The sequence below is a fragment of the Anas acuta genome, chromosome 20 (genome assembly GCF_963932015.1).
Source record: "Anas acuta chromosome 20, bAnaAcu1.1, whole genome shotgun sequence".
Taxonomy (NCBI): Eukaryota; Metazoa; Chordata; class Aves; order Anseriformes; family Anatidae; genus Anas; species Anas acuta.
Window position 1 is genome coordinate 5367166 of NC_088998.1, and position 15492 is coordinate 5382657.

At 45.6% G+C, this 15492-nt stretch overlaps 1 protein-coding gene across 3 annotated transcripts in view; it reads left to right on the forward strand.

Annotated features, from left to right (window-relative positions):
• The window catches only part of COL27A1 (collagen type XXVII alpha 1 chain), a 152713-nt gene that overhangs the window by 40099 nt on the left and 97122 nt on the right, over positions 1-15492 (forward strand). For all 3 annotated transcript variants that reach the window (XM_068657457.1, XM_068657458.1, XM_068657456.1), the window contains exons 7-13: positions 709-762; positions 2779-2832; positions 7941-7985; positions 8852-8905; positions 11292-11336; positions 13310-13363; positions 14584-14628. In XM_068657457.1, the coding sequence (XP_068513558.1) occupies positions 709-762; positions 2779-2832; positions 7941-7985; positions 8852-8905; positions 11292-11336; positions 13310-13363; positions 14584-14628 (351 nt within the window). The remainder of the gene's footprint in view (positions 1-708; positions 763-2778; positions 2833-7940; positions 7986-8851; positions 8906-11291; positions 11337-13309; positions 13364-14583; positions 14629-15492) is intronic.

Below are 15492 nucleotides of genomic sequence, written 5' to 3' on the forward strand. Positions count from 1 at the left end.
TTTCCACTGTTAAAGATTTTAAACCGGGATTTTCAAAGGCATCTACTGAAATTAGACGTTCATATGCTGCTGAAATTCCAGCCTGGGTTTGTCAGAAGATCGGTCTTCAGTTGTACTTTCTCTCGTCACGGTTGTTGAACAAGAAAATAATGCATACTGCCACTTAAGATAAAGTGTGCCTCTTCCCTCTGCCAGCCTGAAAGCCTCACAATTGCTCTGGCTGCTGGTGCTGTCTAATTAGTGTAACTTTCTCTCCAGTTTCATCTATTCCCCACAGTTAAAGAAAGCAACAGCAGCTAGGAAGTTGTTAAGAAGGATGGTTTAGCCACAGTAATAGGCTTGGTAATTATTTTTGTGATGGTACTTGTAGACAAGGAAGAAATCACAGCTGTCTAGTCTAGTAAGTATCAAAAGTCCTGACGTTGCCGTCTTCCAGATATCCTTTCTTTAGTCAATTTAATACTGTCAAATACTATTTAAAACTCAACCCTTTAGCAGCAGCACTCACTCACCCAAACCAGCCCCAGGAAAACAGAGCTGTACCTAGGGGCTGTAAGGATAGCTCTTTAGGAGTAGCACTTGAGATGTGAGGACGAAATGAAGATAAAACCATGTTTTTCTAATTTGGGGGCTTGGTGAAAGCAAAAGAATGTCTATGGGCAGGATCCTTAGATTATGTCATTAATTTAAGTTTTTTTTTTGTTTCAGGGTCAGAAAGGAGATCCTGGGCTGTCGCCTGGAAAAGCTCGCAGTGGACAGAAGGTAAGACTGTCCAGACTGCACAGGCATTGAGACTGTGTTGTACTAATTGTATAAGCCCTGTGCGTTCATGTGGAGGGGGTCCGTACTGCAGCCATAAGCAACACAGACACTCAAGTAGATTGTGGTCTTAAAATTAAGACTTAGACCCTGGATTCAGGACTAAAGAGTCAGCTAAGGTAGTGGCCACAGTGCACTGAAGTGCTTGCTGCCACAGCTTCTTGTCATCCAGGTGTTTATCTGTCTTAGGTGTAACCTACAGTCCAAACTTAAGTCCCTGCTGCTGCAAGCATGCGGCTGCTTAAGCTAGGTGCTTAAATAGTGGATATACATCTGTGTGAGATACAGCCACACACCGCCGTCTCTGGGCATGCAGCTGTAGAAAGAGGCAATCCCAATACATGCAATTAAAACCTTGAAGGCAAAAGAAATGATGTTCTTGCTGAGGAGCAGTGCTTTGCCTCCCGTCACAAACGCAGCCCGCAGCAGACTGCTGCTCTGAGAGCAGCTTCGCTGTCTCGCTGGCAGAGAAGGAGAACTTCGCAGACCACTGCACTGCCAAAGTGTGGATCCTGCTGTGTGGTAACCAGAAGCCTTCCCACCAACGTCTCCTCAAATTGACACAAAGCACACACAACTGGGAAGCGTGGCTGCTTTCTGGATGTAGCAACTGTTAAGGATCAGAGTTCTCCTGCTAATTCCTTTCAATGAATTATGAGCCCCTTTTTTGCTGTTTTCACAGCTGAGTGAATTTTACTGAAGCAGCAAGGCCTCACAGAAGTCTAGAAATGAATAGAAGAGCGATCAGAGCTTCCCAACACCTACCTCAGTTACTTCTATCAGTAGTGTCTGCACAATACTTTGTAATTCATGTTCAGGCAAGAAGCCTGCACCTCTTCCTTTCATCATATGCCTTGCTGTAAATTCACAGCTAATAGAAAGCATCAGCCATGAAGAGCTCAGGCCCTTCATTTGAAACCAGATGCTGCAATGAAGTAGTGCACGCCACACAAACACGAGATGGAGGGTGACACTAGCACACAATGAGATGGCTAAGTCTGAAACGATGCCTTTAACTTAACAGCACGAGATGCCTTTTGAAATGTCGGGTACTATATCAGAACAGCATCACATGGAAACCATCCACACGGACAATCTGGAACTGTTCTCTTGTAAGCATGCTTAATGTAAGAAAGGGAGAGATCCAGATCACTTTCAGCTCATGTTAACAAGGCTTTGTTCGTGTTAGCAGTAATAGAAACAAGAAATTTCCAGCAGGACTTTGGAGCAATGCCTAATTTTCAAGCTAGATACTCCAAGTGTTAGAGACCCTAAAGGTTTGATCCTAATCAGAGGAGGCCAAAATGTACTTGTGCTAATGGATCAGATGTTAGAGAGTTCTCACACCAAAGTGCTCTTTCTATGATGATTTGGATTTGCCAGCTGGGAAGTGATGCAATCCCTTTTCAGAAGTGCAGGCCACTGAAAGACCTCTCCCAAGAGCAGCCTGTAAAGTTTCAATCCATGTTACATAGGCAGGTTAAATACTTACACCAACAGAGCCACCTGAACTGGAGCCATGAGCTGAGCCAGCGTGGTAGCGCAATACGAGCAGAACCACAGGATTTGGCAGGGGGTATCTGTTGTTTTTGTTGCATTTAAAAGCTAGAATTTTCTTGCCTTGGAGATTTAAACACCTATCGAAAGGCAAATGAAGCAAGTGGCTGAATAAGAGCCTTTTTTTTAAAAAAAAAAAAAAAGGCATTCATTCTGCTGGTGAAAAGCTGGGCTCCAGCAGCAGCTGTAACTAATTAACTGGGTTTATAATTTATATGAGCCAGTTTAAAAAGATGGTGTTTAAATCTACACTTCTTACCCATTCTGTTTTTGAAGAGTCGCAATTAGAATCACAAATATCAATAGCTGTGTACTACCATAGGCAAAATAATTTTAGTAACAGTGTGCTAAGCACAGGGACAATGTTGCTGAAAATTAATGCAACTTGCTTGCTTCCTACAGGGAGATGTGGGCTTACCTGGTTTGACTGGGTTCCCTGGACCACCTGGTAGAAAGGTAAGTGTGTGTCCTTTTCTAATGGATAAAATCACTTTTGTTAATTTAAATTGCCTTCCTCTAACTCTAGCTGAAAGATTCAATTAAGCACTGATACCCAGCAAAAAAAGTCTTCTGCCTGTTTCACAGGTGTGTAAACCATGACACAGGGCTGGAGCAACTGCCTGGGGGTTGTAACAGCAACACTCTGTATGAGTACAAAATGAAATTCTGAATCCAGGTTTCTCTTCCTTCTTTCTATTTGGTGTCCACTGCACCACATCATCCCTCTGCGCCCTGACACTGGGTCCTCATCAGGAGGCTGAGTTCAGATCTGGCTCAGCTCATATGTTAACTGGGTGGACCTAGAACCTACATCAATACTCAAAGGTTGGATTCAGGACAGGTTTAGGCACTCCAGGGGAAAACCTGACTGTCTCTCCTGCTAAAGCATATTTCAAACAAAACATATGTAGGCCTCCCCTCTGTTTTGCCTGGAGACTGACAGCACCAGTCAGGTTTTGCTTTATTTGCTTCCACATTGATGTTTCAACATTAGCATTGCCAACAACATGCCTATGCCTAGAAAACGACACACGGGGATAGAGCACAAGATCCTTCCATCCTTTATGTTGCAGCAGAGCACGTGCGTGTGTTCACATGTACAAGTCCACACCGCAGTACCTTAGTGATCCCTACCTTGAGTCCACACCTTTCATACATCAAGGACACTTCAGCTGACCTTCGAGCTCCAGGCTGTTTTGGCAGGTTGGTTTGGTTTTCTGGAAGCTGTTGAAGGGAGCTGCTTGATAGTTGGGCTCAGCAGACATGACTCTCCTTCCCAGCGAGCCAACATTGACAGAGCAAAGCCGAACAGTTAAATTTAGCACTCTTGGTTCAAGCACTTTTGGTCAATGGGCCGTTGAAGATATACTGCTGTTCCTCAGGCCAATTAGCTGCACACAAACACCACCTCAAGTATGCTTTAAGACTGTAGGGAGAGAAAAAAGCTCTGGAGGAAGCTAAAAGAAACCCTTCCTCTGCGTGACAGCTCGCTGTATGCTTTATATCGGAATCAAACTGGCAAGGGTAGGGGACTGCGTTTATGTTTCTACTTCCAAAGCTGATCATGCTGTATGGAGCTAGGAGTAGAAAAGCGATTAATTATCCATCTTTTGCTGTCACAAACAACTTCTAATAAATAAGGTGCAAAGAATATCATTTTCCTGGTATAACAGCTCATAAAACAAAACCTTGTGGTTATGATCAGCAAAATGCAATGTCAGGAGAGCAAGGCCTCATAGTGGAAAAAAATGGAGAAGGAATAGGAGATTGAACAAACATTCCTGAGTCCAGCACATGGCCTTCACATCTGATCTTGGCTCCCCTAGGACAGGATGAAGGCAGGGGTATGCTTCTGTTTCTCTGAGTAATGAACAAGTTGGATGCAGAATTTTTTCCTTTGGTACAGCTTAAAAAAAAGTACCTCCCAGTAGCACTAGCCTGGCAGTGGTTTTGGTGTAACCTGGCTTTTATTAGCATCCTGTATTAAGAAAAAAAATAATAAATTACAGCTGTTGGAGAAATGTTTGGAAAAATCTTTTTTTATTTGGATTCCCTCCTGGCATTCTCCCAGTGAAAATATGCTGGTGTTTGGCTGAAAATAGGCAACACAGCTTGGCTACCAGAAAACAGCTACGCCTTGGAAATGGACATCCCTCCCTCTGACTCCATGGGGGACAGTGAAAAGAGCTCTGAGGACTTTGATCTGAGAATTCTGTGTAGAAACTTTCAGAGAGGCAAAAGAAACAAAACACTTCTCTCACTAAATGAAACAAATGTCTCAGCAGCGTGAGCTGGAGCCACAAGCAAGCGGCATACGGTTTTGGACAGCGTGGCTTACACCACAGCGCCTGCCTCGTGGATACACACCTTTGGCTCTTTGTAGGACCAGAGAGCCTGGTCTGCCATGCGCAGACATCTCAGCAGCACTCACTGCATCGTTACTGTCAGCCTCAAATGCTGTGGAGGAGGCAGTGGTTGTAGCAAAGTGCAAGGTTGTGCGGGACAGCAGCAGTGAGAGAGAAGCAGCTCTGCTGAAGTCACTCAGGGAATAAAGGCAGAGCTGTGAATTGGTCAGTGCTTGAAAACACATCGTGTCATGCTGATCTCACTCGCTGGCCTCTTTACTCCTTACATTTCCTATCAAAGTGCAGGATGGTTCCTTATAGCCAGGATAGCGTGAATTATAAATATCATCACAGATGAGCAAATCCTTCACTGGAGTGCAATTTCCTTTCTAAATCACAGCCCTTTGTGTTGAACACCCTGTAATCATCAGGAAGTGTTTGGATAAAAGAGCAAATGCAGTTGTTTTCATACCCTCTGCCCTGTCATTTTAGAGCTATTTGAAGAGGATTTAGCAGGTAAATGCTTTCACATTCCAGCTAACTTCAGCATATACAAGCTTTTCTGTTTTCTCCTCATTATAATTAACCTGAGACAGAAATAACTGCAGTATACCGTCAAGAAAGACACATTTGAAGCTTCCCAGAGCTCACTATAAATAGTGAAGAGGATATTTAATAGGATGCAACAGTAGTAGAGTACGTAGTTAACTTCAGTGGAATTCACTTACCATTATAGAGATAGTGCAGTGCTTGGTGCAGACATTAGCTCAGGTCATGCTTTGAGTGCCTGAGGGGCTCCCCCCCAGCCACCTGCCCTAGGTGGACACCAGAGGCTTGAAATCCCTGTCCTGCAGGAACCCAGCCAGAGCAGGGTGATCCAGAGCAGCCAAGCCAGGCACCTCTGCCTTGTCTGGAGCGAACGAGACCTCTCTGGGGGTGTATATCCATGGAGGTAACTCCTCCAGCTCTCTGGAAGCAAACCTAGTTCCTGCTCCAGGCCGTGGATGGAGGAGCTGGGCAGAGGCCCCAGGAAGAAACCCATGGGCTCCATGCTGTGCCAGGGTGCATCTGGCCATGCTGAACCCCGGGCTGTTTGTACTGGCAGCTCTTTGGAAGGGGTGAGGTGGGCACCAGAACAGACGTCCTCGGCCTCACAGCACCCTGCTGGTCCCAGCTGCAGGGACAGGCCGTGTCTGGCCTTCCACACCCAGGCGAGTTTGGAGCTTTGCGATCCCAACCATCTCCCCTCCTTTCTGGGCCTTGTCCAGGAGCCAGAGAGCAGCTAAACGTGACAGGATCTCGAGGGGCAGACTGCTGGAGGTGTGCAGGGGATCCTGTCTGCTGGTGCTGCTCCAGCAGCTGCTGGGCACTGCCAGTGTAGGAGCCACGGGCTGAAACGTGCTAACAGTGTTCGGAGAAAGGACCTTCTAGGAAGTTCAGATAAGGGCCAGCCGGTAGCCAGATGGTTTTTCAGATCATCCACCGCCTTCTCGGGGGTGTGCAGCTCAGAAAGAGCAGGCCGTGATACATCAGCAAGGTTGAGCAGGGGAGAGATGCGGTGAGAAGGGAATTGACGTTTTTCCAGGCCAAAATGTCTGAAATAACGAGCGAGGAGGAATGCGAAGGGGAGTGGGTAGTAGCCAGGATGGCTGAGAGCATTGCATACCTCCGCCAGTGCAGGCTTAGGCTGCAGGTCTAAAATAGCCCATGGGAAGAATAAAAAAGCAGTTAAGCAGAGGTGTGGACCTGGGAGCAGAAACAGGCCTGGGTTCATCTGGTGAGGGAAGTGAGAGGCTGAGGCCGTGGCCAGGGCTTGGTCAGGGCTTCCAGAGCAGGGGGCTGCTCCCCGTGGGCTTCTCAGACAGGCAACGTGTGCGGGAAGCCCTGGGCTGGGACAGGGCGAGGAGCAGGGGCTGAGTTGCAATTAGCAGTTGTAACCCACCCTGAAAGCCTTTTGTTATTTCTGTAGTATGTGCGCAAGGATTATTTCTTGTTTGTTTTCTCTGCCCGTTTGTTTCAGGTTAAATTTTCTGCCCCCCTCCCTCCTTTTTTTTTTCAGTCTTTCTAGTAGCCCAGCTAAACAATCATCTCTCTAACTGAATTTAATCTTCTAATCTGCTCTGACTCCACTTGACGGAGTTTTGATTTATTTTAAATAGCTGAAGTAACATAATAAAGGGAAACAAAAAATCTGAAGTGCCTGCCACTTGCAGTATTTAGCCCGTGTTTGGAGAGAGATTAGCTAAATCCTGGGGAAAGGGAACTGTCTTAAAATACATACTGATCAGTCTGCAGCTGAACAGGCTACCGTTGTAAAGCTCCAGTGTCTGCATGTCAAAAAAAAAAAAAAAAAAAAAAAAGGGAAACTGAAGCAGGTTTATGAAAGACCTGTGAGAATGATTTGAAGCCTGCAACACCTGCCAGCTAGCAAGCTGGATTAAGAAACTCATTCAAACTAATTCAGCAGAAAGCAGGTTAAGAGAGAGCTCGCTCACCATTTTAGGTAGCTTGATAACGAGGAGCTCTGCATGTTGTCATACCTTGTAATAATTAGATTAGAAAAGCTGGAAGCTAGACAAGTTCAAGCTAGAAACCAAGCTGAAACTTCCCATGACAGTAAGTGGTTTTGGAGCTTTTTCCTATGGCATTTCAACTTCTAAAGCAAAAGTGAGAGCTCTCTCTGAAATGCGAGTGACCCACTTCATGTAAGGATTGGTGCAAGAATTGCCAGATGAAATTACACAGGAATGATCACTGCTTTCACCGTGGGCTTGAGATCTGCAGTTGAGATCCAGGCTTTTCTGAAGGCAGCAGCTCAAGTCCCCCAGATTGCCCAAAGCCAACGCTTTACCCTACAGGCATGTGGTTTCCTAAGGATGACAGATAACAGTGTGGATTACGAATAGCCAGACCTGACTGTAGATACAACTGTCTGTCTGTTGATGGAGCAACTCCTTCTCAAGTAGCTGCCAGCCAGACCCTGGTGGTGCAGGCTGCTGCCACACTGCCTTGCAGCACAGCCTGGGACCATGGGCAGGATTTGGGCTGTGCAGACAAACTAGTACGTTAAAAGGTTATGATCGTGTAGTGCTAGCCCATATCCAAAGACCTGCTTCTTGTCAGAACTTCAGTCCTACCTGCAAAGAGAAATTCAAACCAAACCTTATATACATAATCATTTTTGTTTTCTAATTCATCTTTTTCACCCTATTTCAACAGGGATATAAAGGCTACCCTGGACCACCAGGTCACCCTGGAGACCAGGTGAGTCTTCTCAATTTCCTCAACCTGCAAAGAGGGGTGGATTGACTGACTCTGCTGCTAGTTTGGATCCTGTACAGCCTGCTCAGTGTGGACAGCCAGCTCCTGCCAGGGGCAGCTTGATACACACAGGGGATACACAGTGAGCTCCCACACTGCCAGGAGCTGTGCACACACACTGAGCATCAGCAGGTTGGTGGGAGGACACTGCGTTGAAGTTTCTAAATTGAATTTCTAATTTTTATTGCTCAACCACGTTAGGTTTATGTGGTGGAAGAAATACCAGCTCACCCTATTCCCCACTTTTTTTTTTCTTTTACATTAATTTCACCTGGAGTTTACTAGCAGCATCATATTAAGTACTAACATGTATTTCCCCTCCCAAAGCCCATTCCCCCTCTCCCCTTTTCTATCCCCCCTTTATTTGGTTAAGTCTGATGTTTGCAGTTCAGAAAAAAAAGGGCAATGAATAGCAGGCCCTGTTAGCAATGATGTTAAAGGATATTATACATGAATCCATTTAGTTCTGAAGAATTTTGGCAGTGCTTCCTCACCAGTAAAATGCTTCCATATGCCAGATATAGATGCAGCCTTACACCTTCTCTTAGCCTCCTTGTTTCGAACTATCTGCTGCTTTCACTGCAGATGGAGGGAGAAGGAGAAATACCAACACTTGCTTAATGCATGGATCCTACTGACAGGGCTTCTGCTTGCTTTTTTCCCCTCATTAATTTATTTTGCTGTCCACTTTTAATGTTTTCTTCTTTATAAATTTGCATAAAGTTAATTCATTCCACCCCCTCTTAAAGTAACTGGAAAGGTTTCTCAAGTGCAGCATTCACCTTACCTTGTCTCTCTTCTTTCCAAAGGGTGAACGAGGACCAGACGGAAGCCCTGGTGCCAAAGGTTATCCTGGCAGGCAGGTGCAGTAAATCTCATCGTGCTGTGCACAGACTAGGGATTTGGGTGTGCAGGTAGCTAAATATGTGCCATGCTAAATACATGCCCCACTAAAGACAGTGCAGACCCCTGGAACAAGGAAACTAAGAATCACTGAGGTTGGAAAAGTCTTGATCAAGTCCATGTCTGGCTTTCCTTCTTCCCTGCCCGAGATCCTGTAGCAATGCCATGGCCTTTCACTGAGGGAGACACTAAGGTTGTTAGAACGTATTTTATGACTGTAATGGATAAAACCTGAATTTCTGTAACAAAATCTAAATGGTTTTTGACTCAGTATAAGACTATGAAAAAACAAATAACAGCAGAGAAACAAACATGAAAGCTGCTAACCCCTCACTTTTAGGCAAGTTCTTGCATCTGATGTTGAACACGTTAGAAACCTGGAACATAAAGCATATTTCTGAATTAAAAGATTTTAGCTAGTAAAATTTGCTTATATTATCATATACATGTATATTCATATGTATAAAGTTATACGTGGTCCACTAATATATATAAATCGAATATGTGGCTGCAAAAAAAAGAATGAAAATCAAATTTTTGTCTTCTATCTGAAAAATAAAATTACTAAGACAACATTAGGGATGGTGGAGCATGCAAAGGAAAATGGAGCAGGATCAGACACTTTATTTTCTTACTGATGTAAGATGTGGAGTAGTTGGAAGACAAGTAAGAAGTAGAATCTAAAATACCCTAATTGGAATCTGTATGCAGGCAGGAGACAGGCCCTGTAGAATTTTACAGTGCAATGAGTTTGTCATGTTTTTTTAAATGGACATATTGTTAGATTTCCCCATTTTTGTATTTACATACATAACTAAGAAGGTTGGCAGATGTCAAAGACCCCAGGAAGTCTGCTGTCTTTCAGACTTCCCATGAGTTCATATGAGAGTCTTTACCCAGATGTACATGGTATTGGACTAAGCATGAGCTAGATCTTCAGCACAAGTCTGCATTCCCCCTGCCTCAGACTATCAGTAGTGTATGATCTATTTTAAATTCTAAATTAGATCGATACCTCGCTTAGCAAATTGTAGGTGGAATACACAGATGCCTGCTGGAGAATGCAGATGGTAGACCTGGGGGAAGTTCTATGCACCTGACTAAATGCTGCATTCATACCCTGAAAGGCTCTCAGAGATGTGTGTGCCAAAGAATCTCCTAGGTGTGAATGTGCATTAGATGACTAATATAAAACGGTCCGAGCTTTAATGGACATACAAGGCTAATGAATGCTGTTTAGCAATTCACAGCAGTGCTCTGCCCATCAGATAAGCAGGGTGAAATATTTGCGCTTGACATACGAAGAACAAAAGCACTTTCTTCAAACGTGGTTTGGGTCAAGAAAGTGACTTTTCTTTTTTAAAGCAGCTTTTTTCAGTATATCTGAATGCCGTGTGTATCCAGCATCGGGGCTGTTTACTTTAATGAGATTTTACTACTTGTTACTCCTGTCAGCTGTGCTGGCTCTGCAGCGCTATGGGAGAGCGAGCTTGGCTCTGTTTTGATTTGTGCATCATAGGCAGAATTGTTAACTTCGCCCCGGTGGCTGAGTTCTCTGACTGGCAATGATGCATGAGCCAGAAAAGAGCACAACTTGACTTTCAGATCCCAGGCTGTGCGTGCAGTGCTGCCAGCTAAAGGAAATATGGACATTGCCTTTTTTTATTATTATTACTCTTTTTGCTTCCAAAAAAGCCCAGCAACATTTGGAATTGGATAAAAATTGATCCGGAAACTTGCTAGAGGACAATAAACATGAAAATTCATCATGCATTTTTACAGGGTTCCTTTTCGCAGCAGTAGGGACAGAAATGGATGGTAATGCTGCGGAGGGCTAGAGATGTGCAGCACCTGCACTGCTACGTGACCTTGTAGGCTATAAAAATGAGGGGGGCTCTGTAACTGCATCAGGGCCTGACTGTGTTCCCCAAACAGGTATCAAAATACATTTGTCACTGCTATGTGTGTGTTCAGTTAGGCAGGAAAATGAAATGAGAGCTGTCGGGTACAGAGGATCACTGTATGTTGCTTCTGAAGTGTAATGCAACCTCTGCGCCCTGCTGCATGAGTCTTTCTGATCTTTATGATCAGAAATCATTACTTGAGCCCCGGGGAAGGCTCACTACGTGCAGCTGCCTCAGGTTCTGCAGAGTCACAGCTCCCCAACAATGGGAGATTTGTGTTTGTGTCATTTTGTTGTTTTTTTTTTTCCTCCTTTGTTGATACGCCTTGGACTCAGCACTGAAAGCAGAACCACGCAGGGACGGTGCTGGAGACTTGGCAGTGCTCGTTAGGTGAAGTTAAAGCCTGTCCACATTTGTCTTTGTTTTCTCCCTTCTGTTCTAGGGCTTACCTGGCCCCATAGGGGAAGCTGGTCCAAAAGGCAGTCGGGTAAGCAGCCTTTGATTTGTGTTTACTTGTTTCTACAAAGGGCTTCTCAAGAAACTGTATGCTTAATTTTGCAAACCTGAGACAAGTTCCTCTAAGTTGTTGGATTCAGGGGATTTGAATTGCACACTGGTTACTTACTGAAACACTGTTAAATTTTTTAAATTGAACTCTGAATATACCAAGATTAAAGATCAATGATAGCTCTGATGATGTAAAGCCAACCCCTTACATTGCAGGAAGGGAAGAATGGTATACAAATTCCTATAGAAGACCAAAGTCTGAACTTTCTGCAAGCCCCAATTCCCAAAGGCCTCTTTAGTTTCAATAAATGTGGCTCAGTGGTCTTTGACCGTGCTGAATATGGGCTCTTTTGGGTATAGTCTTGAGTTTGGGAGTGATTTATATCATTATGCAGAAGGGTAAGCCAGCATCTTGAAGCCATGTGCAAATATAAACATTAATATTTCTGTTCTGCTTCCTTTTGCTCATCAAATTGAATTGCTGGGAGTTCTTCCTCACTGCAAAGGATTTTATTTTTTTTTAACAGTTAAGACTCCCTTTAATCACATTTTGTTCTTTTCCTGCAATTGTAAATTCACAATGAGATTCTGACCCAATAAAATTCCCTCTCTCCCTGACACGTGATACTTTCTCTATATGCAATAAATTCAACCAGCTGGCTTTCATCACTGGGAAAACTGCAAGGAATAAACAAATGCTGACCCTCTAGCTAGCTGTATTCCTGAGCTGGGGAGGGAGAACACGTGTTCAGTGTCCTGCAGGGGAGAGGAAGGTCTGGGAGAGAACAAACAGCTTGCTCACCTCACTTCTGCAAGCGATAACATTTTCCTGGAGCATCCGTTTCACTGGCCTAACCAGGATCTCATGTAATTGTCAACTGGTAGCTGTATAATTCTGAGAGCACTGTTTAGCAGAAAGACTTGAAAATTATTTTCTGCTTTGCACCCGAGTGTTGCATACTGAAGTATTTCTAGCTCCCCAGGAAAGCCACTCTCAGTTCAACTGCAGTCAACCAGAATTGGGTACAGAGCTCTAAGGTGAGATCTCTGCATTTTGTGGAGTAAGGCAATCAGCTGTGGGCTCTTCTCCACCTCCCCATCTCTGTTTTTTTTCTTCTGCAGGGAGTAGTTCAGGAGTCGCATGGTTTGTCTTGGGGTTCAGGAGGCAAAGGCAGGCAGCATCATTACAATGTGGCCGTATTTCCCAGCGGGATATCGTCCCCAGAGGAAGTGCAACCCAAAGGGAGCGATGGACTAGTGAAAGAATTTGGTGGGGCTGACAGTAAGAGATTTAGTGATGATGGAGAAAGAAAGATGAGAGAAAATCAGTGTTAGCACTTGGCTCTTGTAACAGCGAGGTGCCACTGAGGGGGCTCCCTGCTGAAATTCACTTCCTCTCGATTCTGCATGTTTGGCACAAACAGTCCTTTGCAAAGGACCAGCACACAAGGTAACTTTGTGCTAACTGCTGAGCAAAGAGGATTAAACACAAGGCTTCAATTGTTGCAAGGGAAAGGAAATGTAGCATTTTATGCAGCGCGTCCTGTCTGAGCGGGATCTCAGAGGCGCTCAGAAACATCGCGTACTCGAAATGCGACCGCTGCTGCTGAGCGTGGAAGGAATGGGTTACTTCTGCCATCACTCCTGCTAACCTTGAACCAAGCTCCCTTTCCCTCAGGTATGCTCAGAGCCAGACCAGGTAAGGTCTCTTGTTGCTGGCCTCTTCCTGCCCGGAACCCTCCTGATCCCTGGTGTGAGGGTATGTGCCCTTGGACTACATCGTGGAAGCCAGCACCATGCAGTCCATGGGCATATACACTTGCCTCAAGGTTTATTTCATCACGGCTGCCACTGACCAACGCTGGAGGATGCTCTGCTGCTCTTCAGGAAAGACAGACTGACTGGCTGCTAATGGATAAATAGAGCTGACTACTTGTTTCTTCTTTCCTTTAGGGATATATCGGTCTCCCGGGATTATTTGGTCTACCAGGGGCTGATGGAGAACGAGTGAGTATTTTCTGAAGAAAACCTTGGTGTATTGCTTGACTGCAGTTCTTCAGAGCCTGGTGTAACCTTTTCTATCCTTGTTCCTGAGAAAAGAGGCAAGCATGCCTAGTGTTTGAACACTCCTTTAGCCTGTTTCTGCCCTTGCATGAAGACCTGTGTCCTTGTAGGATGCTGATATTCAGCTCAGGAAAACCCGCACTTCAGGCAGGATCCTCAGACCACAGTGATGTGTAGGAAGGAGCTTTTCTGTGTTGTGCTTCACTAAAAATCTGCCATCCTCCTCACCCTTGCAATCTCATCTTAGTGGGGTGGGGATGGAGAACAACGTGAGTGGGAATTTCCTGCTCTCACAGAAGTGGCATCCCAAACACAGTATCCCAGCATTTTGGGTGTCCAACTGGAGGTGTCTGGAAGGAGCCTGCCTCTCGGAAGCAGCAGTGCCTGGGGTTCCTGATGATGGCTTTCCTTCCAGTTGCATCAAGTTGGGCAGTCAAGACTGTGGGGCCCATGGAAGGGCACCTGTGGCTGTGTTCCCATGTGTCCTCCCTTCCTCCCACCCTCTCCATCACACCTTCTCCAAACCCATGTGCTCAGAGCCTTGCAGAACCTCTCTTGCTTTTTTGCTCCTTTTCCCCAAGTCCCCCCACCTGCCTCATCTCCACCCATCCAAGGACTCCCCCTTCCCCCAGCACAAGCTCCTAAGGAAGGGCACTGTAAGATGAAGCCTGTTTTATTCTCACTTTTTCTCCCTCAAACGCAAGCTCCAGAAACCAGAGAGGCCCCGGGAGCATGTGGGAGTGAGTGTGCCTGCCTGGGAGGGGACTGCCCTGCGCTCGAGAGTCGCTGATTTAATGCTTGTATAACTAAATAAGAAACATAAACAGAAGTTCTCCAGCGAGCGCCTTGGCGGTGGCCTTCAGTCGGTTCCAGACCAGTAGCTTAATGACTGCTCCTGCTAAGCACAGCCTCAGCCTGTTGCCCTGGGTGTGGATGCTGCCTGCGTGTGTCCTCGGGGCCGTAGTTAGTGGGTGAAGGTTAATTGTCCTCTGCTCTCGCAGCTGACTGCAAGGAGCTGACATTTTGCTTCCCGAACAATGCCGCAGTCATTAGCCTGGTTTGCATTCCCCTTTCTCTTCTCGTTTTGTTTTGTGTTGTTGGTTGGCTGTTTGCTTTCTCAACCAGACCTATTATTTTTTTTTCTCTGTGTGTTTTCCTTGCAGGGGATCCCTGGAGTTCCTGGGAAGAGGGGCAAGATGGGTAGGCCGGTAAAGTTTTTCCTCGTCTATTATGCAGACTTTGTTGAATGTAAACAAAACACACGGCTTTTGGCTGGGCCCTTCAGTGTCTTCTGATGGGAACTAAATGGGGAGATCAAACAAACCTTTCCATGTCTCTTTTCTCAAGCAGGAAGAAAACTGAAGATGCAAGTACTGTTCTCTTCCTTTCATGCTCTGCCCACTGCACAGGCATTTCTGTTCTTTGTTGCACTGCCCATGCTCCCTTGGGTCCTACACTGCTCAGATTCTCTTCTGCAGTGTCTTTCCTCGTGCTCCCACTGAATGTGCTGTTTAATTCCTGCTGTGACTGCCACATCCCAGGTATCTGTGCTTGTTCTATGGGTCCCATCACATTTCCCTGTTTGCTGTGATTCTCTCCAACCTTTGTATCATCTCAGTTTGTATGACGCCAGCATGCTTTGGTATAGGCACGTTTCTGTCCCTGGTGGTACAGACAGGTGAGATGAGGACATGGTTGATGAGCAAGGAGACCAGGTAAACTTGAGCATGACCAGGAGGAAGAGGTGTCTGAAGGTAGGGATGAATAGAAGGTGGAACTGAAAGCTGCACAGAAGGGGGTTTGTGCTGCCTGATTGAGGAAATCAGTGCGGAGATCAGGAGTCAGTGCAGAGAGCAGACACGTTCATGCTCTGGTGTTTCGCATCACCTTTGCACCTTGTTCTTCATGTCAGCCTGAGTGTCTCAATCTCCTGACGTTGCTCTCACAGGCTCCTTGTAAAATATCCTCTCACCCACGCACGGAAAAACCCAGTGCTTTCCCCTTGTCCCCTTGCATGCGAGCGTGTGCTTTCCAGGATCCCCACGCCCACCGCGTGCTGTTCTCAGCGACAG